The sequence below is a fragment of the Mastomys coucha genome, unplaced genomic scaffold, assembly GCF_008632895.1.
Source record: "Mastomys coucha isolate ucsf_1 unplaced genomic scaffold, UCSF_Mcou_1 pScaffold13, whole genome shotgun sequence".
Lineage (NCBI taxonomy): Eukaryota > Metazoa > Chordata > Mammalia > Rodentia > Muridae > Mastomys > Mastomys coucha.
Window position 1 is genome coordinate 70057487 of NW_022196895.1, and position 27872 is coordinate 70085358.

At 46.9% G+C, this 27872-nt stretch overlaps 2 protein-coding genes across 6 annotated transcripts; one reads left to right on the plus strand and one right to left on the minus strand.

Annotated features, from left to right (window-relative positions):
• On the minus strand, positions 1–22604 carry Ska1 (spindle and kinetochore associated complex subunit 1). 4 transcript variants are annotated; one of them, XM_031366026.1, is made up of 8 exons: positions 22348–22604; positions 20923–20980; positions 11281–11376; positions 8386–8510; positions 6957–7054; positions 3437–3574; positions 1489–1658; positions 723–998 (listed from the first exon to the last, which is right to left on the minus strand). In XM_031366026.1, exons 3-8 carry the CDS (start codon positions 11363–11365, stop codon positions 850–852), a joined length of 765 nt encoding a protein of 254 aa, XP_031221886.1. In that variant the 5' UTR covers positions 11366–11376; positions 20923–20980; positions 22348–22604; the 3' UTR covers positions 723–849. The 4 variants fall into 4 exon arrangements, with proteins under 4 accessions (XP_031221882.1, XP_031221884.1, XP_031221886.1 ...); XM_031366022.1 differs by lacking the exons at positions 20923–20980; positions 22348–22604 and adding an exon at positions 11918–12124 and having other exon boundaries at positions 1–998; XM_031366024.1 differs by lacking the exons at positions 20923–20980; positions 22348–22604 and adding an exon at positions 11815–12124 and having other exon boundaries at positions 1–998.
• Cxxc1 (CXXC finger protein 1) lies at positions 22531–27872 on the plus strand. 2 transcript variants are annotated; one of them, XM_031366021.1, is made up of 15 exons: positions 22531–22870; positions 23536–23654; positions 23755–23855; positions 24151–24386; positions 24476–24655; positions 25008–25034; positions 25111–25356; positions 25486–25593; positions 25734–25918; positions 26179–26386; positions 26462–26572; positions 26696–26745; positions 26897–26993; positions 27204–27356; positions 27437–27872. In XM_031366021.1, exons 1-15 carry the CDS (start codon positions 22868–22870, stop codon positions 27581–27583), a joined length of 1971 nt encoding a protein of 656 aa, XP_031221881.1. In that variant the 5' UTR covers positions 22531–22867; the 3' UTR covers positions 27584–27872. The 2 variants fall into 2 exon arrangements, with proteins under 2 accessions (XP_031221881.1, XP_031221880.1); XM_031366020.1 differs by having other exon boundaries at positions 22617–22870; positions 25486–25605.

Below are 27872 nucleotides of genomic sequence, written 5' to 3' on the forward strand. Positions count from 1 at the left end.
CTTTTTTAAATTAATTTTTATGTTAGCATACAAAGAAATGAGTCCCGCTCCTACATTTTTATATATTGTGGGGAGCCGCAGCTGCCACCCTATATTGAACACCTGGTCTCTGGTCAGAGCAGAGAGCATTGATAATCAAGCCCTTAGTTGGAGAAGCTGAGTGCCTCTAGTTTGTGATGCAAGCTGGTATGATTTTCCCGCAGCCTGTTATGCTTTGCCACGTAATTGATACTGATTGAGACCAGGGAAAGTATTTAACCTGCGAAGGCTGAGGGTTGAGGAAGAGAGACTACTAGATACTACTAGAGAGACTACTACTGAAGAGATTAGAGAGATTAATAAGAAGAAGTAAAAATGAAGGTTCCTGAATAAAACCTGCTTGGAGAAGGGCTTGTGTTTGCCTCCTTATTTCCGCTGGACAGAAGGCGGCTTACAATATATCTTGTGGCATCGCGCTTTATCCTAATCCACCTCCTGCCTGTGTCCCTGCTACCCTTCCCCTGGCTGGTTCCCGGCAATCCTTGCTTCTGTTCTCCTATGACAGTAGTCCACTGCCTTCTCTGTTCCCCTTTTCTCCATACTTCTCAAGATCCTCCTTCTGGTCTCCTGACTCTTACACACAGAGGTTCCACGTGAGTCAGAATTTGTCTTTCTGACTGGCTTATTGTGCTTGTGAGCTACAGCTTCATCCATACTCCTAAAGGCAGTACATTTTGAAAATATATATGCATTATCCAAAGTTTTACTTCTGTAACAAACAAGGCCAGGAAACGGAGAAGCTAAAAATATATATGAAATTTCAAAACTACCCTCTCTACCCTACTGCCAGTCAGTCCCAAGCCTTCGGCCTCAGGTTATGACATATCGGGTAAGTCCTCCCCCTCGGATCTCTGACAGTCTCTGGCAATGCCGCAAAATGTTCATGATCACATAAAACTTCTTGTCAACTTTCAAAGCCGTGAATTCCTTTATGTCAGCTTCCACAATGAAGTAATGACCTGAAAAGAGAAGCGACAGGCTCTGATTGTCACTCGGCCAACTCTCCTATAAGTTTTTATGGTGTCCCCTTGTGAATGGCTGAGTCCCTTTTACTGTCCCTCTCCAACTACAAACATAGAAAGCAGTGGTATTCCTGCTAAAATTCTGTTGCATCTACGAGGGCCACAAGGCATCCCTGCTGACACTGTACACCCTAGCTGCCCACCCAGACATTTTGTGGAAACGTTAGCTAAGGGAACCCACAACAACTCCATCAGCTAACTAAAGACCTTGGTTGAGCCAACAACTCTGTCTAGTCTGCAAAAAGAGACGAGGGTGTTGTGAGGACTGAAGCCTGGCAAGCGGCCGAGCACATGGCGACAGGCACATGCTGACATGCAGCTTAGCCGTAGATGACTAACGCCCAGAGGCAGCAGTGTCTAGAATGGCTGCATCTCACTGGGATTCCCCAGCAACCGCAGTTGACGCCCTCAGAGCCCATCCCTTTACCTCTTGTGTCCTTCGTTTCTTCATTAATAAATCTTTGGTAGAGACTTCTCTTCACAGAGCTCATAGATGCTTTTGGTTGATGTATAATCTTATATTTACTAACTACTGCCTTGTTAATTTCCTTAATAACATCATTAATTTGACAATATGTTAAACGGGATTTCATGTACCTGTTTAAAAAAAAAAGCATGCAGTTATTCTTTTTTGAGTTTACTTTATATTTATTTATATTACAAACATATAGAAAATATTACTTATTTAAAGACTTACTTCTGCTACTTTTTAAAATAAGATAAAATATAAAATAATAGAAAAACATATTGGAATCGGACAAACAGAAGGAAGAGAGTCCAAGAACAGGCAGAAGCAGCAAGACTCACTTGTTTGCACACTCAGGAGTCCCCTACAAACACTACACTGGATGTTTTATGTGGTGGTTTTAATGGTGGTTTTATTAGGAGGTGTGGCCTTGTTGGAGGATAGAGTCAGTGTACTGCTGGGCTTTGAGGGTACTAGTGCTCAAGCTCCGCCCACTGCAGGAAAAAGAGCATCCCCCTGGCTGCCTTCAGAAGCCAGTCTCTTCCTCGCTGCCTGCTGACCAGGTGCCTTCCGGTGAGGATGGAGAACTCTCAGCTCCTCCAGCACCATGTCTGCCTGCATGCTGCCATGCTTCCCATCATGATGATGATGGACTGAACCTCTGAACTGTAAGCCAGCGCCAATTACATGTTTGCCTTTATAAGAGTTGCCTTGGTCATGGTGTCTCTTCACAGCAATAAAACCCAAACTAAGACAATATATGCAAAGGACCTGTTGAAGACCTGCATATGCACACTTAATCTGTGAGTTCAAATGTGCTTTGATCATGCTGACTTAGAGGACTTTGTTTTCTTGGTGCCCTCCATCCCCTCTGGCTCTTACACTCCACTCCCACCTCCTCTTCTGCAGGATTCCCTGAGCCCTGAGGAGAGGGATTTGATTGACACATGTCATTTGGAGCTGAGTGTTCTATGTAGTTATTCTTTAAAAAATCATCACACAAACTTTTCCTTTGAGAAATATATTTCTTCCTTGATAACACCATTCCCTGAAAGCTGTGAACATACCTAAAATGCAGACATTTCTACAAGAAAAGTGGCAAGCATCAAACCACAAAGTGACAGTACAAAGATGGTCATGGCAGCACACACCTTCAATCTCAGGGTTGAGGAGAAAAGACAGGTAGATCTCTGTGAGTTCCAGGTCAGCCTGGTCTCCATAATGACTTCTAGACCAGTCAGGACCACACAGTGAGTCCCTGACACAAACACTTCCCAGCCTTTTTACTTCGTCACACTACTAATCAACATGCATGATTGGTAAGTCATAAAACTTGGCTGAATGGAGCTGGTCTTTGCTCCTTCATGGGTTCTTCTTTTTCCCACCCTCTGTTCCCATGCACCCCTTTCACTCCCTAAAACTAGACAGAGAAAGAAGGACGGGGGGAGAAAGAGATCTCTGGATCTAATTTCTTTCCTAACCATTCCTCCTAGGTCCCAGCCCAGCCCCTTCAAATGCTTCTCCCACGCACTCCTCCCTCAGCTTCCCTACGGGCTTAAAGAGCCCCTTCTCCCAGTCTCCAAGTATTGGCAGCTCCAACTGTTCTATCCGCTCAGCTCAGGTTCTCCTGGATCAACTGTGTCCTAACGACACCTTCTGCACCAACTGCCTTCTCTTCTCACTCTGCTAACCCAATCTTCCTCTGCCTTAGCTGGCTCTTTAATATCTGATCCTGTTCCAGAAATCCAAGAGGCAACCAACACTGAAGGTCATCAAGACAAGTAGTTCTAACAGCGAAGAATTCTTAAAAGCCAGTTGACTAGCAACTGGAGAGCCAGCCTTTAAAGCGCCAGGTGCACGAGATAAATCACACTACAGCTGAATAAGAGAACTTGCACTCAGTACTCACGAGGGAACGCCACCGAACTCATCCGTAGTTATAAAGTGCATCTCCTTAATAATCCTCTGCTCCTTAGGAGGCTTCTTTGGCAGCACAGGCTCCTCAGCTTTAGCTGACTCTTTAGGATCCAGATCTGGCTTGTGAACTCTAGAGTAGAGACGAACGTGCAGACAGACAAGTGTCAGAGTTAAGGAGCAAACTGAACGTGGTTTTTAAACTGCGGGGAGGAGGGGCCTGTGAGTGTGTGACATATCACATCCTTGTTTAATAATTTTATAGCCAACTTTTCTTTGTGTTCCTATCTCTTGGTTATGAAGATCTCAATTGTAAAAGGAACTTTGAAGGTAGAGTATGGCTGCTTTCATGTATATGCCCGATCATGTCATACACAGAATGTATACCACACACCTTCACGAGTATTCCTATTTGCTTCTCAAAGTCAACATGTGTAAAGCTGAGCTCAACCAGCTTTTCTTTTTCATTTCCCTAGCTCTGAACCTGGAAACGCCGGTCGTCTTCCGTGTCCCCTAGTGGATTCTATTGGTTGCTACTATTATGTCACTGGCTATCTAGACTCAGCAAGAACCACGGGTTACCCTTGAACTTGTTCTACAGCAAATGGAGTCTAGATATGCACTGTAGTGAGTGAAGTCTAGGAACAGGCTGGAGCTCTTAGGTTGTTTAACTTCCCAGACAGAAGAGACATCTGCTGCCATAATGCATGAACTATTCCAAGAAAGAAATCCCAGATCAGGAAAAGAGAGGTCCAACACAGAAAGAAGTAGAGGAATTCCCTGGAAAGACAACAGCTGAAGATCACATCCAGAGCACAACAAACATAGCAGGTTATTGTGGGCGGTCAATAAAATCTGGACTACTCTGTCCTAGCCGTGTCATAGAATTACAGCGGGAATTAAAGTAAAAACAGAGGGATGGTGCCATACTTCTGTGAATGACCACATGAGCTCCATCGTTAAACTGGCTGAATCTTCCCTGAACTTTCTCTTCTTGACCATATACTAAGGACATGCCTGGTAACTCCCACATGCCCAGCTGACTGAATCCACTTCAACCTATTCAAAGCTTCAGTTTGTCCTGGCTGGACAACTGAAGGTGTGGCACGGCAGTTCCGTTGTGCAGGCCACACTCCTCTGCTATCTACCTTCTGAGCAGCCCACTTTACAGTCTGACTGATGACCACAAAGCCTCTTTCCTCTAATACTCAGTCGTGACTTTCTTCAGCAGCACTCTGTCCTTCTTGTAGGGAAATTCTAAGCACCAACAAGGCCAGACAGCGATTCCCTCTGCTGCAGAGGGGGGTCTGGTTCTAAATTTACCTCATACGTATATAGATACTGATTTATTATTCTTTAATTCTTACACATACTACCAAAATCATGCTATGCTTCAAAAATTAAGTTAGCTATGGAACATTTGTACCTGCTGAAAGCACCTGTTAGAAACAACTTTGGTGTCAGGACTGGAGAGGTGGAGTAGAGATGAGAGTCCAGGGAAGGTAGGAGCACAGAGAGAAACTCTTTTTTTTTTGGGTTTTTCGAGACAGGGTTTCTCTGTGTAGCCCTGGCTGTCCTGGAACTCACTTTGTAGACCAGGCTGGCCTCGAACTCAGAAATCCACCTGCCTCTGCCTCCCAAGTGCTGGGATTAAAGGCGTGCGCCACCACCGCCCGGCCGAGAGAAACTCTTATAGACAAGAAGGATAGATACAAGATCTAATTGAGAGCCAGGCAATGTGAACAAGGCAGAGGAAAAGACACAAAATCCGAGAGACATACTGGATAGCTGGTAGCTGGTAGTTGGTAGCTGAGAAAAAGCAGTGAAGACGAAGACCCTGCCTAGGCAACACAAGCCATGGGGTTGCCCAGGCAAACAAAAACCCATAGGCTGGACACATGGGTAACGAAAGAGCCACTGAGTTCAGCCTTGGACCTGCCAACTCTGAGAGAAAACAGCTCCCACTCCAGATTTCCAGCAGGTCACAAGAACACCAGAACTAGATGCCAAGACTAGAACTGGACACTTCAGAGCACTGATGACTGGGTCAGGCAAGCAGCAGCACAGAAGGGGCAGAGGGAGAGGACGAGACTCAAGGAAACAGGGCAGTATGGAAACAGCATCTAGGAACAAAGTGGGGGAGCAAGGGACACCGGGCGGGGGGCACGGAGCTGAAGAAGCACTCAGCTCCCTGAGACCTTCAAGCCATCTTCTCACAAGAGCAGTGGCCGTGGCAGCTGAACGCCAGGCACGAGGGCTGCTGGGAGAGTGGTAAGGGTGAAGAGTTGCTGGCTTCTCCAGTTGTCTCTGGGCTCACAGAGCCTATCTTGCCACACACACCAGTATCTGAGGCGTAAACTTCAAAGAAAGTCAGTCTCCTGCCTCCACATTGTCGCCTGACACCCCAAACTCAGAGGTGGCCCAGATATGTCCTCGTTCTAGTGTGCTTGGAACTCACCAAGATATCATTTTCTTACAGCTAGCAAGAGAAAATTCAGACATTGCTTTCTGACCTTCACCAATGTTTCCAACTATCCTAGTTTAATGTTTTAAGTACTAGAGAGTAATTGAAAGGTTTCTCTCACTCTAAGACATTAGCTGAAAGAGTTAGGTCAAGATTCCCCTCTGCCTGCTTCTAGCAAGAACCAAAGAATTAGCATAAGAATACCTCAACAGAGAGGGCTCCGCCCCTCTTCCTCCTGCTACACACCTAGCTACCAGACCCTGCTGACCTGGGTGTGTGGGGGTCGCTTGCCTACCTGACTTCAGTCTAACACTAGGACTAGAAGAAGAAAGACTTGGACTCACATACAGGACTAGCACTAGAACTTAGATGGGCTAAGACTCAGATTCATGTATCTCTCGCAGTCCCCCGGGCCCAGCACCAGTTCAGAGGAGATAGCTGCTGCTTTAGACCCAGTATGTTTCAGATAGCCTCAGAGGTACCTCAACTGTTGAGCTGCCAGATTTTTTATTTCTCTTTTACAATGATTGTAAAAGCCTCATGTCATTTTTAAAAGAAATACACTCAGATTTTACACCACCCGTGTGTAGTCTGTTTGTCAAAGCCGAATCCTGTGCCCACCTGGCCAGAATCCCTTGTCCCGCAAAACAGGGACCCCGCGAGAAATCCCGGTCCGTGACACTATCTTACCCTCAGGCAGTGGGCACCCTGGTTCTCAAGAGTCACGGGAGATATTACCCAGAGGTCAAAATCTTGGTGATGACAAGACCGTCACTGTCAGTCTGGCAGGAGGCAGGAGCCTGGTTTCTAGTGGAAGGAGTCCAGTGATGCCCTGAGCACCCTATTCTATTCTCACAGCAAAGAACAGAGTGGCCAAAGCCTGAGGGAGTGAGGAAACTGGGGAAGACAGGCAAGACGGCTTTTACTGTAAGAGACAAGAAACTGAATGAACACTTAAAAAAAAAACACTCAAGTAGGTGGCAGAAAATGACTGAGGTATTTGTTTCCACAAATACCTCCAGACAGCAAGAATCAGCAGAAGTGTACTTACGAGCTCTGGGTCGCCGTCACATGAGGCAAATGGGAAGGAACATGTTCTTTGAGATGCTCCACATCTTTAAATTCTTCTTCAAGAGATTCACAGAGCTCCTAAATTTTAAAAATGCTTGTGAGCAAGACTTTTTTTTTTTTAGATTTATTTATTTATCTTATTTATATGAGTATATTGTAGCTGTCTTCAGACACACTAGATGAGGGCACTGGATCCCATTACAGATGGTTGTGAGCCACTATGTGGTTGCTGGGAATGTGTTCAGTATGTGTGTATAAAGTGTGTTTTATTTAATTTCTTCTAGAACCTGGGACAAGGAACTCATGTGGAAAGCTTCCTGCCTCCTGGCTCTCAATCATGTGACCAGACTTCATGTCCCAGGTGAACACACTCTGAGCTCCCATCCACACCTTGAGTTCCAGGAAAGATGAAAACTTACAGGCCAATACTGTTCTCCATTTTGAACCTATGACATTTTTCTTTTCAAGAACCAAATTATGTTCATGGCCACTACTTTCCTTTCAACTGGGGATTACACTAAGCTTAATTATCCCTAAAGCTGAAAAGTCCTCTCAGATAAGCACTGCAGGCTGGAGGGGACCTGGAAGCTATATTTTCAAGCTCATTGAGCGGTCCAGTGCTCCACCAGCTGCGTGAGATAATCATGGTGCAGGCTGTTTTCCTCATTAGGAAAGTACACAAAAGCTCTTATTAGCTGAAGTTAATTAGAAGACTTATTTAGAACAAAACGTTCATGTGAGTGAAGTTCAAGCTTTTCTTTAATGAGGAGTCCCTATATGTTATAAAAATGAGACAACAGAGGGTAGCTAAGAAAAAGCTATTGGCCGGGCAGTGGGGGTGCACGCCTGTAATCCCAGCACTTGGGAGGCAGAGGCAGGCGGATTTCTGAGTTGGAGGCCAGCTTGGTCTATAGAGTGAGTTCCAGAACAGCCAGAGCTACACAGAGAAACTCTGCCTCAAAAAACCAAACCAAAAAAAAAGAAAAAAAAAAAAAAAAGAAGAAGAAAGAAACAGCTATTGTTCTTCAAATGAAAACCCTGAGACCACAAGAAGTAGCATGGCTTTCTCAGGGTGGCAGAGAAGATCAAGATGAGGACTCACATCTTGTCTCATGCAAGGCAGTTGTTCTCACTCGGCATTCCCCCAAGGCATCATCTGTTTATATTAAACCTACAAAGAATTCTTTAGAAAATATACTTTCTAGTAAAGCTCTATGCTATTGGCCATTAGCATGAAAAAAGAAATGGCTGTCATTCTTAACTCTGTCATATTGAGAACACACTGTTAGTTTATAGACTAATGGTGAACAAAGCCGTAAACATCATAAACAGAAAGATCCTTACAAAGGACCTGGTGATGAGCATCTCTGGGCTCACTGCCTGCTCCGTTCATGTTAGGAAAGCATTACCTTGAGTGAACTGTTAGTTTGTTCTTGATACTGAATTTCCAATTCAATTTTATTTAGAAGCTCATTTACTATAATGATCTCATCGCCTATTTTACTTAAGGTGGTCTTCAAGGCAGGTTCCTGGCCTAGGATAAAGAAAAATGGAAAACAAAGTATATATAAAACCCAAACATACAAGTCCCACGTGAACTCCTGGAACAGACACCTACAGCTCAGAAAAACATTTGAGTGGAAAAGGGACAAATTCTTCTTAAGACCTGTCCCTGTAGGTAATCTTAAATGTCTGTCTTGTTTTGTTGATAATGGATGACAAGTTCTTGCTATGCAGTAGCCCAGGCTGACCTGGAATGTAAATCCTCCTGCCTCGGGTTCTTCAGGCTTACAGGTGTGTGCCCCCAGGCCTCGCCTAACTTTCATTTCCAAGTAGTATGGAAAAGAAGGAAAAGAAGCCCAGGTGTTCCCTGCAGCGTTTGTTTCTGGGAAATTCCTTCAGTAAGTAAAACCTTTAGAAATAATAAACACCTAAAATAGGCCTAGCTGAGCATTCATCACAAAGAGGCTTTTCTCTCCAGGCACCGCCATGAGGTGGGACTCAGGAACACCAGGCGGGGCAGAGGAGCAGAGGCTACAACAAACCCAGTCAGGAGATGTGGAAGGATGCTAGAGAGGAGGCTCCTGGTCTCAGTGAGTACATACCCACAAGAAAGAACTGACTTTACTATGGATACGATCCGATGACTTCTGAGGCCTCCAACCACAGGGCGTCAGAGGTGAAAATCTCAGGTGAGGCTGTTAGCTACTTCAGGGGACGTATTCTTTTTTGAGAGGTGAGGGTGAGACAAGGTTTCTCTGTGTAGCCCTGGCTGTCCTGAAACTCGCTCTGTAGACAAAGCTGGCCTCAAATTCGCTGAGACCCACCTCCGTCTGCCTCCTTGGTGCTAGGACTGAAGGCGTGTGTACCACGACACCTGGCCAGAGGACATATTCTTAAGGAAAACTGGAAAAACTTCAATTGCCAGGGAGAGAAACTTATGTGTAGACTGCCCTTCAAGTATGTCTGTATCGAGGAGGTGGGCTTGAAGACAGTAGCAGCTTGCTTTGGAATTTGTAATATAAGTTTACAATTCATTCTCGCTAGTCAAAACCCTTAACCAGAGATAGAAACAACAAAAAAAAAATGCAGGCTGGTGAAAACCCTGGGTTCCTGGAAGAACAAAGACAAGATGTTTATACTTAGGACCAGCATGCTTATGCTTCTTATACCGTAAACTAGCACCTCTCTATATTCACAGATTTATGAGGGACTGGAAAACCTCAAGTTCCCTCCCCCTACAAACACAAGAGACTTAGAACAAAGCAAGATGGCTCAGCAGGTTGAGGGCACATACTGCCTAGCCTAACTAACAACCTGTCTGTTTTTTAAAGATTTATTTTACGTATATGAGTACATACTGTAGCTGTACAGATAGTTGTGAGCCTTCATCTGATTGTTGGGAATTGACTTTTATGACCTCTGCTCACTCTGGTAGACCCCGCTTGCTCAGGCTCAAGTATTTATTATTATAAATAAGTACACTGTAGCTATCTTCAGACGCATCAGAAAAGGACCCCATTAGGGGTGGTTGTGAGCTACCATGTGGTTGCTGGGATTTGAACCCAGGACCTTAGGAAGAACAGTCCGTGTTCTTACCCACTAAGCCATCTCTCCAGCCCAACGACCTGGTTTTTTTTTGATCATGGTGGAAGTAAAGCAACTCCTACAAGCACACACATTAAATATGTTTAAGTAAAGAAAACCTAACAAGGGCTGGCGAGATGACTCAGCCGGTAAGAGCACTGACTGCTCTTCCGAAGGTCCTGAGTTCAGATCCCAGCAACCAAATGGTGGCTCACAACCATCCATAATGAGATCGGACACTCTCCTCTGGTGTGTCTGAAGATGGCTACAGTGAATTACGCCAAGAGCGAGCGGGGCCAGAGCTCAATTCCCAGCAGCCACAAGATGGCTCATGGCCATCTGTATAGCTACAGTGTATTCATACACATAAAGTAAATAAATAAATCTTTAAAAAAAAAAAAAGAAAGAAAGAAACACTGTTTTAAGACCAGTCAATGTGATTAGTCAAACCTATAATACCAGGAGGCAGAGGCAGGAGAATCTTTGTGAGTGGAAGAACTACAAAGTTCCAGGACAGCAAAGACTTCACAGAGACAACCTATCAACAAAAAATGAAATTGTATGTGTGCTTCAAACAACCAAAGGGCGAACTACAAGTAAGTGAAGAACACTTGGTATTTGATGGTATTTGCTGTGTGGAAGCAGAAGGGACCAGCCAGACATTCCTGGCCTGAAGTCTGACGTAGCAGTACCTGTTACAGGAGGTGGCTGGAAAACTTACTTCATGGACGTGGAAGAGTCAGCACTTAGTAAATGCCAATAACTACATCCCTCTGAGAACTGTGTGTTACTATACTTATTTTTGCATTGCTAGTTCTGACACTAAATTCATAACAACTAAAGTGAATTGGTAAGTTCATTTCAGAGACTTTGAGTTTTCTTGTTTTGTTTTGTTTTTTGAAGGTGAGTGGGGCTGGGGGGAGGGTGTTACTACATTGCTCTGTATGTCCTGGAATTCACTATGAAGGCCAGGCTGGCCTTAAACTCTTGAGATCTGCCTGCCTCTGCCTCGTGAGTACTGATTATTGGTCCTTATGTCCCAGAAGAATGTAGGTAAAATGAAATGGTCACCCATTACTTAACTTCCCCTCTGCATTATTCAAGACGGTGACTCTGGAGTGTTTTGAAAAATCACTATTGGGAATCTAAAATTGACCTTACTAAGAGACAGCCACGGCAGAGCAGTAATCAAGACGCACTGAGTCTGTTTTGCTTACCAAGATTTCTTATCGACAGAATTTTCTTAATATTCTCAATCTTCTCATTAATGTAAGAGCATAACTGTTCTAGATCTGAGGCCATCCTTTAGGCGTCTAGATAAAACATAGAGAAACACTTTTAAAAAGAAAGTAAAGCCAAATTTCTGTTCACTTTCAATATCTAAAAATATTCACAAGTAAACAACTCTGAAAGAACGCAACCGTAGGCTTTCTTTTCTTTTCCAATTCTACAAAACTCAGTGTCTAACAAATACACAACGGTAACGAGTCTTGGAGGCTCCTGCAATCCTGGTGCCTTAAACCAGAAGTGCCATCTTCCTCTAGGCTGGGGTTTAAGTGGAGCGAAAGGGCCACCGCGCGTGGTCCTCGAAAGGATGAGTGGAAAGGTGCCAATCTGAGCAAGTGTGTCCAATCTTTTGACATCGCGACGCGACCTCGTCAAGCTCCTGCTTGAGAATCGCGCCATGCAGCTACCAAGAACAACAACAACAAAAAAATGACAAAACAAAAAACAAAAAACAAAAAACCAACCCCTCATAACAATGTCGATTTTGCCCAGGCCCAGGTTGGCCGCGCTGGAACCCGCAACCCGGCAAGGCGGGGGCCGACCCTCCGTGCCGCCCGCTCCCCGAACCTGCTAAGCGATGCCTCCTCGGGTGGCTTCCGAGCCAGCGACCTCGCGGAGTCTGGAGCAAAGAGCCTGCGCCGTGGCTGGGGACCGAATGCACCAGACTACGACCGAAACGCCCAATCGTGAAACCAACTTCCAGAGCCAAAATTCAAACTGTCCGCCGAGCCGGCCGCCGCGCAGGCGCACAAAAGTGTTCCCCAACAGCGCAGACTCCGTTAGCGCGAGCATTTTCCCCTGAATCCAACAACAACGGGGGCGGGGTTATGGGCGGGGCCTGGGGAGGAGCCGGGGCAGGATTGGATCGCTTCTGATTCAGAAGTCTGGCTTTTTGAGCCCTGGCGCGCTCTGGTAAATTCAGTTGGTTAACCTTCTGTGATCACAGCCCAGCGTTCTAGATGACTTGGACAGCTCAGACAGGTTCTCCAACCTGCCGCAGAGTCGTCAGGTGCAGTTTCTACAAACACCAGAGACTGGGAGCAAATTATGAGCTCAGACACTCAGAGCATTTAAAAAAAAAAAAAAAATTCCCAGATGATTCCAGAAAGCAGCCAAGTTGGTGAGCTTAAAGATTCTGCCCTTATGGGGATTAGCTACATCAAGATGGAAGCCAAGGAAACTCACTTCGGATGCAGAAGCTTAAAATGAAAGCTTTATTTTCTGTGTGCTCAGGGAGGCCGCCAGTTCGGGATCTAAACGGTCCGATGGGAAGTTATACAGCATTTTTAAAGGATGGGAAGACAAAGTGAGAGGGGAGCTGCCGCGTTATTTAATTGTATTTTGACATTGTGGATTAAGGAAGAGAGTAAGTACCCATTGGAGACTGGACTATATCCAGGGCACCTGGCTTCAGGGTCCTTAAATCATTCTCTTAGACATTAGATCTGGCGCTCAGACTGATGGGGGGCGGGGGAGGGAGGAGCGACTCAGCTGCATGTAATTAATTAGGGCATAACAGGTTATATGTTTTTACAACTTATGCACCTTGGTTTAGATAACAGAAATTTCTATGTTACTTAGGTTAACAGACAATTAAAAAACAAACAAAAACTTTTGGAGAAATGGGCTAGGTGTTCGTACCTAGGCCTGGGAACCTGAACTTGTTTGACCCTGCCAGCAGATAAAGACATTGTCCCTAAGATGGCTGGACGCAGACACCTATCCACAACAGAAGCTGTTCGGATATAAGGAAGTCCCCAGTTTCCCTAGGCCCTGGGACCTTGGATTTAGTTTCTCCTGATGATTAAATGGAGTCTGAAAAAGAAATGGTAGTATTTAGAATACGTATCTTTTGCTCATTCCCAGCAATACTCTACAGAGGGCAATACAAACACCAAATAGAAAATTGCAAATATCTATGATATGAAAGGGAAGAGGGAATACTGAGGAGGAAGGCTTAAGTGGGGTTGGGAGAGTGAGAGGGGTCAGTCATAGCCAAGTAAGTATATGTGAAGTGGGTTTTTAGACACAGGGACAAAAATGGATAGATACTTAGAGAGAAAAGAACACAGGAAATTTAAAGAAATAATGTCAGGAAACTTCTCAAAACGTATAAAATCCAAAAGGCCTATATAGTCAGGGCTCTGTAGAGGAACAGAACTTATACAGTGAATCTTGTCTGGCTTAGGCTTTTGAAACCTTACATGAAGCCCACTCCAGTGACACACTTCCTCCAACAAGGACACACCTCCTAATCCTTCTCAAATAGTGCCACTTCCTATGACTAAGCTTGGTCAGGGTTGGGGGGACATGCTTATTAAAACCACCACATTTCAACCACTGGCCTCGGTAGGTTTGTGATATCAAAATTCAATGTATTCAATCTAACTTCAAAGGTCCCCACAATCTTTCACAGTCTCAACACTGTTTAGAAAATCCGAAGTTCAAAGTATCTGAGACAAATAGCAATCTCTTAACTGTAACCCCGTGTAAAATAAAAATAAAAAAGGACAGATCACATACTTCTCACATATGACATGAGATATGCATTCCAATTCTAAATGAAAGCATAGATCAAAGCAGTACCTAAAACCAGCTGGGAAAAGTACAAATTATGCATCTCCATAGCTGATGTCAAAATGTTCTTCAAGTCTCCAACTCCTTTCAGCTTTGCTGACAGCAGCAGACTCCTCTCTCTTGAGCTGGTTCTACACTCCGTGGGCAGCTTTCCTTGGCAGGAATTCCATGACTGGCATCTCCAACATCTTGGTACCTCTAACATAATCCAGGACTCACCTGCACAGCTTCACACAGTGGCCTCTCTGGGCTCCATGTGGAGGCCACCCTGCCACATGCCTGGTCTCCCTCTCTGGGCCTCCATGCAGAGCCTGCCCTGCCGCATGCCTGGTCTCCTGCCTTTTTAAACCTTGGAGGGAGATTCCACAATTCCTTGCTTGTATCCTGACTCTAAATCTAGAAACCTGTGGCTGCAGCTGCCAAGTTCTGCTTTGTTGGGCCTGGAACATGGCTCCCTTGTTCAGACACATTTTCATCAGCTTTCTGTTTTCTATAGTTTCCTTCACTGCTGAAACTTTTATTTCATTCCTTTTTACAAGTTGGAAGCTTAGCAAGATGGGGTCTTGCCCTGAGGTCGCCACCCTTTTAGTTCCATTTAGCAGCAGGCCTTTCCTTAACAGTTTTTTTTTTTTAATCTCCTTGAGCATTGGACTGAGCTCCATTACACTTCCTGGTGTACCTTTTTTCCTCAAAATGTACATTTTTTAAAAAAAATTTCTCTTTGGCCCTCTCTTGCCTCTTTGTGTTATAGATCTGCATAAGAACAATTGCTAAGAACCACATGACCTTAAAGATCTGCATAAGAAGAATTGCAAAGAACCACATGACAGAGTCACTACTTCTTAGAATCTCCTCTGCCAACACTAATACAAAACTCTTCAATTTAGCCTCAGGCCAATTTTTAGGACAAGGACAAAAACCAGACACATTCTTCCCGTCTGAAACCTCTGAAGCCAAGTCACCATGATCTACATTGCTCTCAGCACCATTGTCTTCTATGTTCCCAGTAGAATGGCCCAATAATGCCAGTTCAGAGCATTCAACTGCTTTCCTAATTTAAAATCCCAACAAGTTGTCACAGCAGTCCCCCACTTCCTGGAACCAAGGCCTGTCTTAGTGACTATTCTACTGTTGTGAAGAAACACAATGACAAAGGTTACCTTTTTTTTTTTTAAAAAAGATGTATTTATTTATTATATGTAAGTATATTGTAGCTGTCTTAAGGCACACCAGAAGAGGGCATCTGATCCCATCTGATCTCAATCAGTTGGTTGTGAGCCACTATGTGGTTGCTGGAAATTGAACTCAGGACCTCCGGAAGAGCAGTCAGTGCTCTTAACTGCTGAGCCATCTCTCCAGCCCCAAGGTTATAAGAGAAAACATGTAATTGGGGGTTTGCTCATAGTTTCTCAAATTTAGTCCATTATCATTATGGAAGACCCCATGAAGACACATAGGTCTGGCATTGAGTTTTGAAACCTCAAAGCCTACTACCTACAAGGACACACTTTCTCCAACAAGGCTGTGCCAACTTTCACTGTTCCTTCTCAAACAGTGCCACTTCATTATGACTAATCATTCCAATATAATGAACCAATGGGGTTGATATATAAGTCAAACTTAATCAAGTACCACAAGCTCATATCTAGATATAGAAAGGGGATTTATTAGAATGGCTTACAGGATATGGCCCAGCTAGTCTAACATGGCTGTCTACCAATGGAAAAAAAAAATCTAAGAATCCAGTAGTTTTGTTCAGTCCATGAGGCTAGATGTCTCAGCTGGTCTTCAGTATATGCTGGAATTCCAGAAAAGTAGGCTATAGTGCCAGCGAGAGAGTGGACACCCCATTGGCGGCAAGCAGGAAAAAAGACCAAAAAGCTTTCTTCTTTCATGTCCTTTATATAAGCTGCCTTCAGAAGGCATGGCTCAGATTAAAGGTGGATCTTCTCATTTCAAAAGATCCAGATTGAAGGTGGGTCTTCCATTTCAAATGATTTCTGAAAAATCCCCGACATGCGTACCCAGCTTGGGTTTTAGCTAATTCCAGATGTAGTGAAGCTTGTAGAGAGAATCTCTTATAGGCATCACCTGTCAATAAAAAAGCTTATGGCCAATGAGCTGGGGCAGAAAATAGGAGGTGGAACATCTGGCAAGGATAGAGAGGATTCCGGGAAATAGAGGTGCAAGAGGTTCACCTTGGAAACAATGAGAGGGTCATAAGAAGATGAGGAGAGGAAACAGCTGAACTCAGCTTAAAATAAAAGGAATAACTGAGTTATGAGCTAGTCTGAGAACAAGCTGAAGCCTATAGCCTAAGCATTTATTAAATAGTTAAATATCAAATAGCTAAAGAGTCATTATTTCAGGGAACAAAGAAGCCTGGATGGGAAAGCCCAGAAGTAACACAAGCTGACAACCAAGAATAGCCATCACGAACCCTAAAGGACTAAGTTAGCTGAAGTCAAAGCGATCTATACGAAAACTCAATTTAACTTTTTTACCATTTATTATGTTTAAAATATGTCTCTGGGTATATGTGTGTATCTGTGTAGGACATGTGCATGTGACTCCAGGAACCTGAAAGTCCCAGAAGAAGATGATCATATGCTGTCTTAGTCAGTATTCTATTGCTGCCAAAAGACACCATGACTATGGCAACTCTTTTTTTGTTTGTTTGTTTGGTTTGGTTTGGTTTGGTTTGATTTGAAGACAGGGTTTCTCTTTATATAGCCCTGGCTGTCCTGGAACTCACTCTGTAGACCAGGCTGGCCTCGAACTCAGAAATCAGCCTCCCAAGTGCTGGGATTAAAGGCGTGAGCCACCACTGCCCGGTTGACTATGGCGAGTCTTACCATCAGTATTCTATTGTTGCCAAAAGACACCGTGACTACAACAACTCTGATTAAAGCTAGCATTTAACTGGGCTTGCTTACAGTTTTAGAAGTTTAGTCCATTGTCTTCATACCTAGGCAACACACAGGCAGACATGGTAATTGAGAGTCCTACATCTGGATCTTCAGGTAGCAGGAAGAGACAGACTGGGCTTGGAATGGGCTATTTGAAACCTCAAAGCCCACCCCAGTGAAACACTTCAACCTACAAGGCCACACCTCCTAATCCTTTCTAATTGGACCACTTCTTGGTGACCAGGCATTCAAAAACATGAGCCTCACATGCCTTTAATCCCAGCACTTGGGAGGCAGAGGCAGGTGGATTTCTGAGTTGGAGGCCAGCCTGGTCTACAGAGTGAGTTCCAGGACAGCCAGAGCTACACAGAGAAACCCTGTCTCGAAAAAGCCAAAAAAAAAAAAAAAAACAAAAAAAAAAAAAAAAAAAAAAAAAACAAAAAAACAAAAAACAAAAAAACAAAAAACCCAAGAGCCTCTGGGAGCCATTCACATTCAAACTATCACAGATCTCTTACCCAATATGAGTGCTGTAAGGGAGTGCAGGGAATTCACCGAAAAAGACTACTCCATGGGTAGAAAAAAGTTTACTGGGGAACAAACTGACAGGACATCTCATGAAAGTGGAGAATGGCAGCCTAGCAGGGGAAGCAAGTAGGTTTTACAGTGTTTCTAAAAGCTTAAGGGTAGATCCCTCCTCTCACGGAATTCTTCCTTTCTTGGGTAGAATAGGGTCCCTGAGCCGAGCCTGCTGGGTGGGACTCTGTGCTTGACCCAATCAGGCTTTTGCCTGTGGCAGATGGTCCTTTAGGGAGCAATGAAGAAACTTTAGTTTTCTAAATAAAAAAAAACCAAGGTCCCTGAGACACAGGGTATTCTGGATAGTTTTATGTCAACTTGACACAGCTAGAGTCACCTGAAAGGAGGGAACCTCAACTGACAAAATGTCTCTATAAGATCCATCTTTTTTTTCTTTTAAAGGTTTATTATTTATTTATTTTATGTATACGAGTGCACTGTAGCTGTACTGATGGTTGTGAGCCATCATGTGGTTGCTGGGAATAAAGGTTGCTCACTTTGGTGGGCCCTGCTCACTTAAAGATTTATTATTATATCTAACTACACTATAGCTGTCAGAGGCCATCAGATCTCATTACAGATGGTTGTGAGCCACCATGTGGTTGCTGGGATTTGAACTCAGGACCTTCAGAAGAGCAGTCAGTGCTCTTAACCACTGAGCCATCTCTCTAGCTCCAAAAGGTCCATCTTTAAGAGTGTGAGAGGCTGGGCAGTGGTGGCGCATGCCTTTAATCCCAGCACTTGGGAGGCAGAGGCAGGCGGATTTCTGAGTTCGAGGCCAGCCTGGTCTACATCATCAATTCCAGGACAGCCAGGGCTACACAGAGAAACCTTGTCTTGCCGCTTCTGCAGACTCAGACTGGATGCACATGCTGAGGCAAGACCTGTGCTGAGACAAGGCACATGGAGGACACATGATGTCTGGAGGTGTGAGACCCCCGAGTCTTAGCCTAAATGCTCTACCCCACAAATCACAGCTTGACAATGGATCGCTGCAAAAGGCATGAGGTTTCTTGATCCAACGTGTGTGGGGTTGCTCATCCTGGTAGGAAGAGGCAACCGTGAGTCTAAGAAGCCTACACCTTATATACTTTTACAAAGGCAACGGGGCTAGTTGGCTTATTCTGATTGGTGCAGTATCAACGGATCTCTTCAGGCATTGGTTGGCTTGCTCATGGGGGCTGTTTTTGGCTTCGTTGCCCCCTTACCTAACTCTTGTACCTGGCAAGCCCCTGGAACCGGTGGAGCTGGAAAGTCTCGGAATTTTAGTTAGTGGGGTCAGGGTGTTCTTGGACCCCAGTACAGGGAGAGGTAGAACATCTAATCTTGTTCTTACAGGTCTTATCAGTTATTTTATATAATATAATGCTTCTGGGCAGCTTTTAGTTCAGCCCAGCCCTCCTGACCTTACAAACTTTGTTTTTCTTATACAAGCAGGTGTCTCTACTATAGGTAGTTTTGGCTTCTTATTTCTTTCTCAAAAGTCTTTTTTTTACCTTTATTTCTACAGAGGGTCTAAATAGGACTCCACAGAATGATGGAGACAGAGCTTGGCTTGCTGGTGCAGCTAGCTGTGCAAGGCTTGTGGGTCTCTCGTCTTCGCTTATCTTTGCTTCCCCTAAAGAGGCACAGCTGAGAACTTCTCCTGGCGTCCCTCAGGGTCCTTCCTGGTGACTAGAACAGAGGCTGGGGCCTGGCTGTCTTTGCTAGGTTGTGTCAATGTTGTTGCTAACCCAACTTTACCAAACTAGACTGTTGGTGTATCTGGGACGTGTTTGCAAGTACATTGATCTGCCGCTGCCTGCTAACCTGTGAACTGAACTGCCCATTTCCAGACAACACAGATGGGAGTTGTTCCAAAGAACCTTTCTGCTGTGTGTAGCATTTCACGGTAGAGTTAGTTCTAAACAGGTCCATTTCCCCTGAATCCCTTCTTTTCCACTACCTCTGGTGGGTGGTGGGCTACAAGGGAAGTTAAAGCATTTAAGAACCATCATTAAAGATAGGTTTTTAAAAAATTAAAATTACGGGCTGGCAAGATGGCTCAGTGGATAAGAGCACTGACCACTCTTCTGAAGGTCCTGAGTTTGGATCCCAGCAACCACATGGTGGCTCACAACCATCTGTAATGAGATCTGATGCCCTCTTCTGGTGCGTCTGAAGACAGCTACAGTAAATTGCGTGGAGCGAGCGGGGCCAGAGCGAGGTCCTGAGATCAACAGCAGCCACACACACACACACACACACACACACACACACACACGACAGCTCACGGCCATCTGTACAGCTACAGTACTCATACACATAAAATAAATAAAAATAAATCTTTAAAAAAAATTAAAATTACAGTAGACTACAATGTCGAAGTGTAAGCTGAATAAACTTTTTCTTTTTCAACTTGCTTTTTGGCCATGGTGTTTCATTGCAACAAGAGGAACAATAAGACACAGGGTTTCTGAGAAATGCTGGGTGCTAGCTTTGTGTTTTCTCATGGCAATTAGCTCTGGCTAAGCTCTGATAGCCATACAAGGGTATCTGCAGCTGTGTTGCCATCTTAGGGCCCACCTTTGTAACACAATTGGTGCCTGGAACCCAACTGGAGTCCTCTGTAAGAACAAGAAGCAGTTATAACTGCTGAGCCACTTCTCCAACTTCACAATTAAACTTGTAAAATAGAATCTTGAAGGCAGCAAAACAAGAAACCGGAAAAACCACACCCCGAAGGCAGCCAATCAGAAGCTGCCCCGCCACCTGGTCTGCAGCAAGAGCTGGGAGTTAGTAAGTTTCCAGCCCCCTCACCGTCCCCCCCTCCGCCCCCCAGCAAAGGTTCCGCAAACTCTCCAGAGCGCTAGCCAATCCCAGAGACACGATAGCCAACCAATTAGGTTAAAGGCCATCTACCCCACCCTCAAATTCTGATTCTGCTTTAAATTATGCCTGTGAAGCACACATTTGTCTTAGATTCTGATAGTTGGTGGGTCGCTACATGCTGGATTTCTGCAGAATAAATGATCTTTGCTGTTGGATACTATTTGAATCTGGGGTCTTGCAAAAGTAAATAACTAAAAGCAAGTTAATCTACAAAGTTTCTTCAGGTTTTCCTCTTTCTCATTTTTCCTTTTAATTTTACAGTCTTTAAGGGGATTGTCAAGTCAGGAATAAGTAAGTATGAAGCTATGTTAACATTTGTTGCAGTTTTATTTAGAATATCATTTGAAGCCGGGCAGTGGTGGTATACACCTTTAATCCCAGCACTTGGGAGGCAGAGGCAGGTGGATTTCTGAGTTTGAGGCCAGCCTGGTGTATAGAGTGAGTTCCAAGACAGCCGGGGCTACACAGAGAAACTCTGTCTCGAAAAACCACACACACACACACACACACACACACAAAAACAACAGCAGTGAGGCGCAGGGATACATGATTTGGGAAAGTCTCTTGCAGCCACTGGTAGGAAACACGTTCTAGTCAACTTTAAGAATGTCTGTGCACGTTCTCTGGTGGACTTACCATGTGACAGAGGTGGAAGTTTAAAGTCATCCTGGGTTAAAGACTATCTCAAGAAAGCCTAACAAAAACAGAAAAAGAAGTGTGGGGTGCTGTGACATTATCCTGCAGCTTACAGAGCTAAAGAAAAAATTGAAGTTAAAGAATTATTATTTTTTTGCCCAGTGGTGGTAGCACATGCCTAATCCCAACACTGAGGAGGCAGAAGCAGAGGCAGGCCAGCCTGATGTAGAGTGAATTCCAGCATAGCTACAGCTGTACCTAAACCCTGTCTTGAAGGAGAAACCCTATCTTGGGGGGGGGGATAAAATTATTAGTTTGTAATTTTTTTTAAATTAAGTCTATGTATGCTGTCATTCATGTTCATGTGCGCACAGTGCCCTTGGAGGCCAGAAGAAGGAGCAGGATTCCCCGGAGCTGGATTCACAGTGCTTTGATCTGCCTGATGTGGGTGTTGGGAACATGTCCTCTGCCAGCGCACTCTTAGTCCCTGAGCTATCTCTAGACCCCTCTATTTGTCCTTTCATCCCCCTTCCTCCCCTGAGTGTGTGTGTGTGTGTGTCTTTACTCCAGCTTTAGTCAAAAACCACTTGTGGTTGTCAGCCCTCACCTCCTGTCCTCTTGTATGAGTTCTGGGAATAGAATTCAGGTTGCTGGGCTGGGCTACAAGGGCCGCCACTGGCCCTAAGAATTCTTTTCATTATTTGTTTTTGTAAATATTAGGAGTTGAACTAAGGCCCTGCGTACTTTTACTAGGGAATTACTGTACCTGGCACCTCGTTTTCACTTAGAGCTATGTAATTAAAATTTCAATAGTACTGGCTTTTAATGAGCTATCTATACACCCATTTCTTTTCTTTTTTCTTTTCCTTTTTTCTCCTTTCCCATCCTCCTACACCACCAATAGGGTTTCAAAATTGTCCAAGCTGGATTTGAACTCCAGGCAAACCTTGTTAATTTGCATCCTCTAACCCCAGCCCCATCAGTGATGGTATTACCAGCATGTGTCACCATGTCTAAGAAGTTAAAAAAAATTTTCTTTAGTCAGATATGAGTACGCATGACTTTAATCCCCCTGTACCTGAGTGTGAGAGGCAGGTGGATTTTTGTGAGTTTGAGGACGGCCTGGTCTACACAGTGAGTTGAAGCACAGCTAGGACTAGAGAGACTCTGTCAACCCCCCACTCAAAAAGAAAAACAAAAAACAAAAACAAAAACAAAACAAAACAACAACAACAACAAAACAAGATCTAGCTGAAAAACATGATGGGGGAGGCAGATAAAAGTGGAGAAACCACTGGGGCAGATACTGACACGACATTCATCGCCCCTCCGGAGGCTTGGCATCCCATTGATAAGCATGGAAAGCTAAATGATTGATTGGTTGCAGGAATGAATGAGACAAGCCTAGGCAGTAACGGGGATTACCCTGCGTGTGGCAGCAGCAATCACCGTACGGAGTCAAACATCAAGATGGCCACGCCCTTCGGAAGCCGTGATCCGGAAGCTCCTATTTGTTGCCTAGGAACGCGCGGAGTCCGCCCGATGACGCTAATCGGCTGACGACGTCTGCGTCGCGACGTCGAAGCAAAGGCGGCCATATTGCCCTCTGGCGGCCACCGTACGGACTTGACCGACAAGGTGGCGGCGCGCTCGCAGGACCTGAGCTATAGGCGCGGCCATACTTCCCGGAACGTATGGTCTGCGCTGTCTTACGGACTCGGTGGTCAAGATGGCGGCGACGGAGAGACATTCGCGGCGGCTCTAGGTTGGACGACCTGCTTGTTTGCCGCTCGGCGGTCGCGCCGGGCGTGGGGAGCAAGAGTGCGGGGCCGCGGGGGCGGGGCCAGTGGCGGAAGTAGTTGCGGGCGCCTTTGCTACCGCGGCGGACGCTGCCGGAGAGCTTCTTCAGCTTCGCGGGTTGCTGCGCGGGGTCCGGAGCGGAGAGATGGTGAGTTCCTGGTCGGATCGAGGTTCAGAGGCAGAGGTCGAGGGGGGATTGGCAACCGCTGCCTATTGGCAGGCGCGCGGGGTTCCTGGCGAGCTGCGTGCCCAGTCTCGGGGCCGGTGAGTTGAAGGGGTGTGATGAGGTTGGAGGTGACCCATCTGTGAGTTCTTTGATGAACCGTTGTAGGGGGTCCATCGTGGGGACTCCAGGTGGCAGTTTTGTGGGAAACCTTCACGCGAAGCTCCTTCGTCAGAGAGAGGAGGACTTGGCCCTGGAGTGTATTTGCACGGGCTCTGGAGAACCGTCATCGGGGGTGGGGTCCGTGAGCTAAGTTGTAGACACTTGTGGGATGCCGGGGTGGGAAGACAGCAGAATAAATTAGGTGCTATCCTGGTAGAACTCTTGAAGGGGATGGTGTGGTGAGTGTATGTGATGAGCAGTCAGAGTGACAGGATGCTTGACGGGATGGGTGTGTGACGGGACGGCTGAGTGATGGAGAAGTATAGGCAAAGCAATGAGGCCAAGGGTTAGGTGAGGAGGGTCTGGGCGAACTATAGTGGAAAAGCTAATGGGACATCCAAAGACATAGTTGGAATTTGTGGTGAGCCATGGTGGGGCTGTAAGGGGTGGGGGGAATTAAGGAGCCATCATGGGGGTGGGTCTCACAGGAAGGAGATGGCTCAGACCTGGAACCTCCGGATGCTGGGGAGGACAGCAAGTCTGAGAATGGGGAGAACGCGCCCATCTACTGCATCTGCCGCAAACCGGACATCAATTGCTTCATGATGTGAGCTAGGGAGAAGCCGGCGGGCTGATGCCTGGTGGGGATGGGGACCCCTGATGAAGCGTACCCCTCACATCTCCACCACTTGCTCTATCGTATGCAGTGGATGTGACAACTGCAACGAGTGGTTCCATGGAGACTGCATCCGGATCACTGAGAAGATGGCCAAGGCCATCCGGGAATGGTACTGTCGGGATTGCCGAGGTGAGGCCTGGGCATGGGCAGGGAAGGAAGCGGGCTCCAGGAAGTGAAGAGCAGCCCTAACGGGAGGGATCCTGGGTAATAACGGTGTGCTGTGTGGCCAGAGTGATGGTTGGTCTGTGGGGAAGTTGAATGCTAGCCCCAATGTGAACAAATGGGGAGAATCTCAAAGGAAGGGACGGCTCTCTCCTGTATCATGAGCCATACAAGGAGGTGGGGCAGGAAAAGAGAAAGAGGTTCTGGGACCATTCAGATCCCTCCCACAAACCCACCTTGGCCCCCACTCTTTGCCTCACAGAGAAGGACCCGAAGCTGGAGATTCGTTACCGCCACAAAAAGAGCCGGGAGAGGGATGGCAGTGAGCGGGACAGCAGTGAGCCCCGGGATGAGGGAGGAGGGCGCAAGAGGCCTGCTTCAGATCCAGAGCTGCAGCGCCGGGCAGGGTCAGGGACAGGGGTTGGGACCATGCTTGCTCGGGGCTCGGCTTCGCCCCACAAATCTTCTCCACAGCCCTTGGTGGCCACACCTAGCCAGGTGAGTAGCTGTAGTGCTTGGGGTGGGTGACAGCTGTGCTTTGGGCCTCATCTCCATCCTCATCCCGACCCTGGATATTGTCCTCCTAGCATCACCAGCAGCAGCAGCAACAAATCAAACGGTCAGCTCGGATGTGTGGTGAGTGCGAGGCATGCCGACGCACCGAGGACTGTGGCCACTGTGACTTCTGCCGTGACATGAAGAAGTTTGGGGGCCCCAACAAGATCCGGCAGAAGTGCCGGCTTCGCCAGTGTCAACTGCGGGCACGGGTGAGCATGGAAAGAGCTGGGCAGGATCAGATAGGAGAGCGTGGCTGGGAGGCCCAAGTAGGGCTGCTTGAGCTACAAAGGAGAAAGTGGACGGGGTGGGTGGAGTGTGGTTATGTCCAGCCTGGTGGGATGGGCCTAGCAAGTTCAGCTGAAAGCTCTGGGAGGGACCAGATAGCTTTAGGTTGTAAGGCATGCCAGGGCACAACTGGGTAGATGGAGCATATCTTTGTGGTGAGGGGAGGGCTAAATCTGCGTTTGTGAGACCAGGCAAGGCAAGGGTAAGTAGATGGGGCTAGGACAGGGCGGCCCTCCGTTTTCCTGGGGCTGACCTAGGCCTTCCTCCTGCGCACAGGAATCCTACAAATACTTCCCTTCCTCGGTGAGTCCAGCCCCCCAGGGCGGGGCAGGGCTGCGGGCAGGGCGGTCAGGGCCAGTCCTGAGATTCTGCCCCGCAGCTCTCGCCGGTGACACCCTCAGAGGCCCTGCCAAGGCCCCGCCGGCCACCACCCACTCAACAGCAGCCACAGCAGTCCCAGAAGCTGGGGCGTAACCGTGAAGACGAGGGGACAGTGTTGTCATCAGTGGTCAAGGAGCTACCAGAGGCTACAGCAACACCTGAGCCACTTTCAGATGAGGACCTAGCACTGGACCCTGATCTGTACCAGGAGTTCTGTGCTGGGGCCTTTGATGATCACGGCCTCGTGAGTAACAAGCTCGTCCCGTGATGGGGAGGCAGGGGAGAAGGTGAAGTTACAGAGTGGAAAAGGGGTGATGAGTAGGTAGATGTGGCCATGAGTGCTCAGGTGGGTCAGTGCACGCCCTGCTTGCAGCCCTGGATGAGCGATGCAGAGGAGTCCCCGTTCCTGGACCCTGCGCTGAGGAAACGGGCAGTAAAAGTGAAGCATGTGAAGCGTCGAGAGAAGAAGTCCGAGAAGAAGGTGATGGAGAGGGTAAAATGGGTGTTAAAGGAAGAGGATGGCACAGGGAGGGAGACAGAGCCAGACATCTGGAGTGGAGCGGCAGAGCGGGCCTGAGGCTGACCCTGTTGAACCCTGACACGACGCGTCTTGCCCTCTAGAAAGAGGAGAGATACAAACGACATCGACAGAAGCAGAAGCATAAAGACAAATGGAAACACCCAGAGAGGGCTGATGCCAAGGACCCTGCCTCTCTACCACAGTGCCTGGGGCCCGGCTGTGTGCGCGCCGCCCAGCCTGGGTCCAAATATTGTTCAGATGACTGTGGCATGAAGCTGGCAGCCAAGTGAGTCTTCCTGGGCACTGAAGGGGCTCAAGAAGTAAAGCTAGGGTATGGCCAGACTTTCCCTCCATATATCTATAGTTAGTTGTCTATGTACTATTCAGTCCAACCCCCATTGGCTGCTGTTCAGTCACCACCTGCCCCTCCTTCCCTCAATCACTCAACCTTGTACCTATTCGGGTGGTCCATCGTTCACTGTCCCTTGGTCAACTCACTCACTGCTTCTGGTGCCTTTCTGCCTGTACTTCACTATCTCCCTGCAGCCGAATCTATGAGATCCTCCCCCAGCGCATCCAGCAATGGCAGCAAAGCCCCTGCATCGCGGAAGAGCACGGCAAGAAGCTGCTCGAGCGGATCCGCCGTGAGCAGCAGAGTGCCCGCACCCGCCTACAAGAGATGGAGCGCAGATTCCACGAGCTCGAGGCCATCATTCTCCGTGCCAAGCAGCAAGCTGTGCGAGAGGACGAGGAGGTAAAGGAGCAGTAGAGTGGGCAGGACCCAGTACGAACTCCTGCCTGGCCTTATCATTCCTTTCAACCTATGCAGAACAACGAGAATGACAGCGATGACACGGATCTGCAGATCTTCTGTGTCTCCTGCGGGCATCCCATCAACCCACGAGTTGCCTTGCGTCACATGGAGCGCTGCTATGCTAAGGTCAGGAGGCTGTCCTAAGGGAGTGGATAGTTCAAGAGTGTCTGGGCCCACAGGGGACAGATGTGTTGCTTGGGTGGCATGAGAGGGTACCCAAAGTCCTTTTATTTGTGTTTGTCCTTGCAGTATGAGAGCCAGACATCCTTTGGGTCCATGTACCCCACACGCATTGAGGGGTGAGTAAGGCTGCTGTGTGGAGTTAAGGGCGGTTATGGGTGGGGTTGGAAATGGGATTAGGTGTGGACTTGGGGCTGGAAATGAGTATGGGCTTTTGACGTGGTTGGTCCTGGAGCTACTCAAAGCCACCCTCCTGTGAACCTCTCCCAGGGCTACCCGACTCTTCTGTGATGTCTACAATCCTCAGAGCAAGACGTACTGTAAGCGGCTCCAGGTGCTGTGTCCTGAGCACTCACGGGACCCCAAAGTAAGGCTTCTCCTCAGATCCCTTGCATCCCATCTCACACCGTTTGTTCTTGCCTCTCTTCTTCCTTCCTTCTCTTTTCCCATCAGCTCCATTCCCTCCCTTTACTGTTTAGCCATCTCCCATTCCTACCCTTTTGTCTCCTTTATACTCTCCTTCAGAGAGTCTCCCCTCCCCCTCACCTAACCACAACGACCCTCGGTGTCTCTGCAGGTGCCAGCTGATGAGGTCTGTGGGTGTCCACTTGTACGTGATGTCTTTGAGCTCACAGGTGACTTCTGCCGCCTGCCCAAGCGCCAGTGTAATCGCCATTACTGCTGGGAGAAGCTTCGTCGTGCAGAAGTGGACCTGGAGCGTGTGCGGGTGGTAGGTTCAACACCGGGTGTGGCAGCATCCTCCTGGGCTGCAGGAGCTGCTGCTCATGCTTCCTTCCACTTCCTTGGCAGTGGTACAAGCTGGACGAGCTCTTTGAGCAGGAACGTAATGTTCGCACAGCCATGACCAACAGAGCAGGATTACTTGCCCTGATGCTGCACCAAACGATCCAACACGATCCACTCACTACCGACCTTCGCTCTAGTGCTGACCGCTGACTCCACCAGCCCAGAGCCTCTCAGCCCTGCACTCAGTTAGGGGAGTGGCCCTGCATTGCCAGCTTTCTGTTCCTCCATTTATCTGTTTATTCTACCGCCTGTTTGATCCTCACCATCCACATTTTGGCTTCCATTTGCCCTTATCAAAGGGCCTCTGCTTCCCTTTTGTCACTGTCTGTCTCCTCTCCATATTCAGTGCTGGTGTGAGACTCAAGTTTACTCACCCTTGCCTAGATCCCCCCAACCCCCCAAATAAAGAGGTTTTGTTAATAAAATTTTGAACAACTAA

Excerpts from the sequence above, each read along its gene's own strand:
- Cxxc1 (XM_031366020.1), top strand. Across the intron at positions 26,573-26,695 it reads TGGAGCGCTGCTATGCTAAG|TATGAGAGCCAGACATCCTT; the intron begins GTCAGGAGGCTG and ends TTGTCCTTGCAG. Across the intron at positions 26,994-27,203 it reads AGCACTCACGGGACCCCAAA|GTGCCAGCTGATGAGGTCTG; the intron begins GTAAGGCTTCTC and ends GTGTCTCTGCAG.
- Ska1 (XM_031366022.1), bottom strand. The coding sequence starts at position 11,365 with ATGGCCTCAGATCTAGAACAGTTATGCTCTTACATTAATGAGAAGATT. Across the intron at positions 7,055-8,385 it reads AAACTAACAGTTCACTCAAG|GAGCTCTGTGAATCTCTTGA; the intron begins GTAATGCTTTCC and ends TTTAAAATTTAG. Across the intron at positions 1,659-3,436 it reads GAGTTCGGTGGCGTTCCCTC|GTACATGAAATCCCGTTTAA; the intron begins GTGAGTACTGAG and ends TTTTTTAAACAG.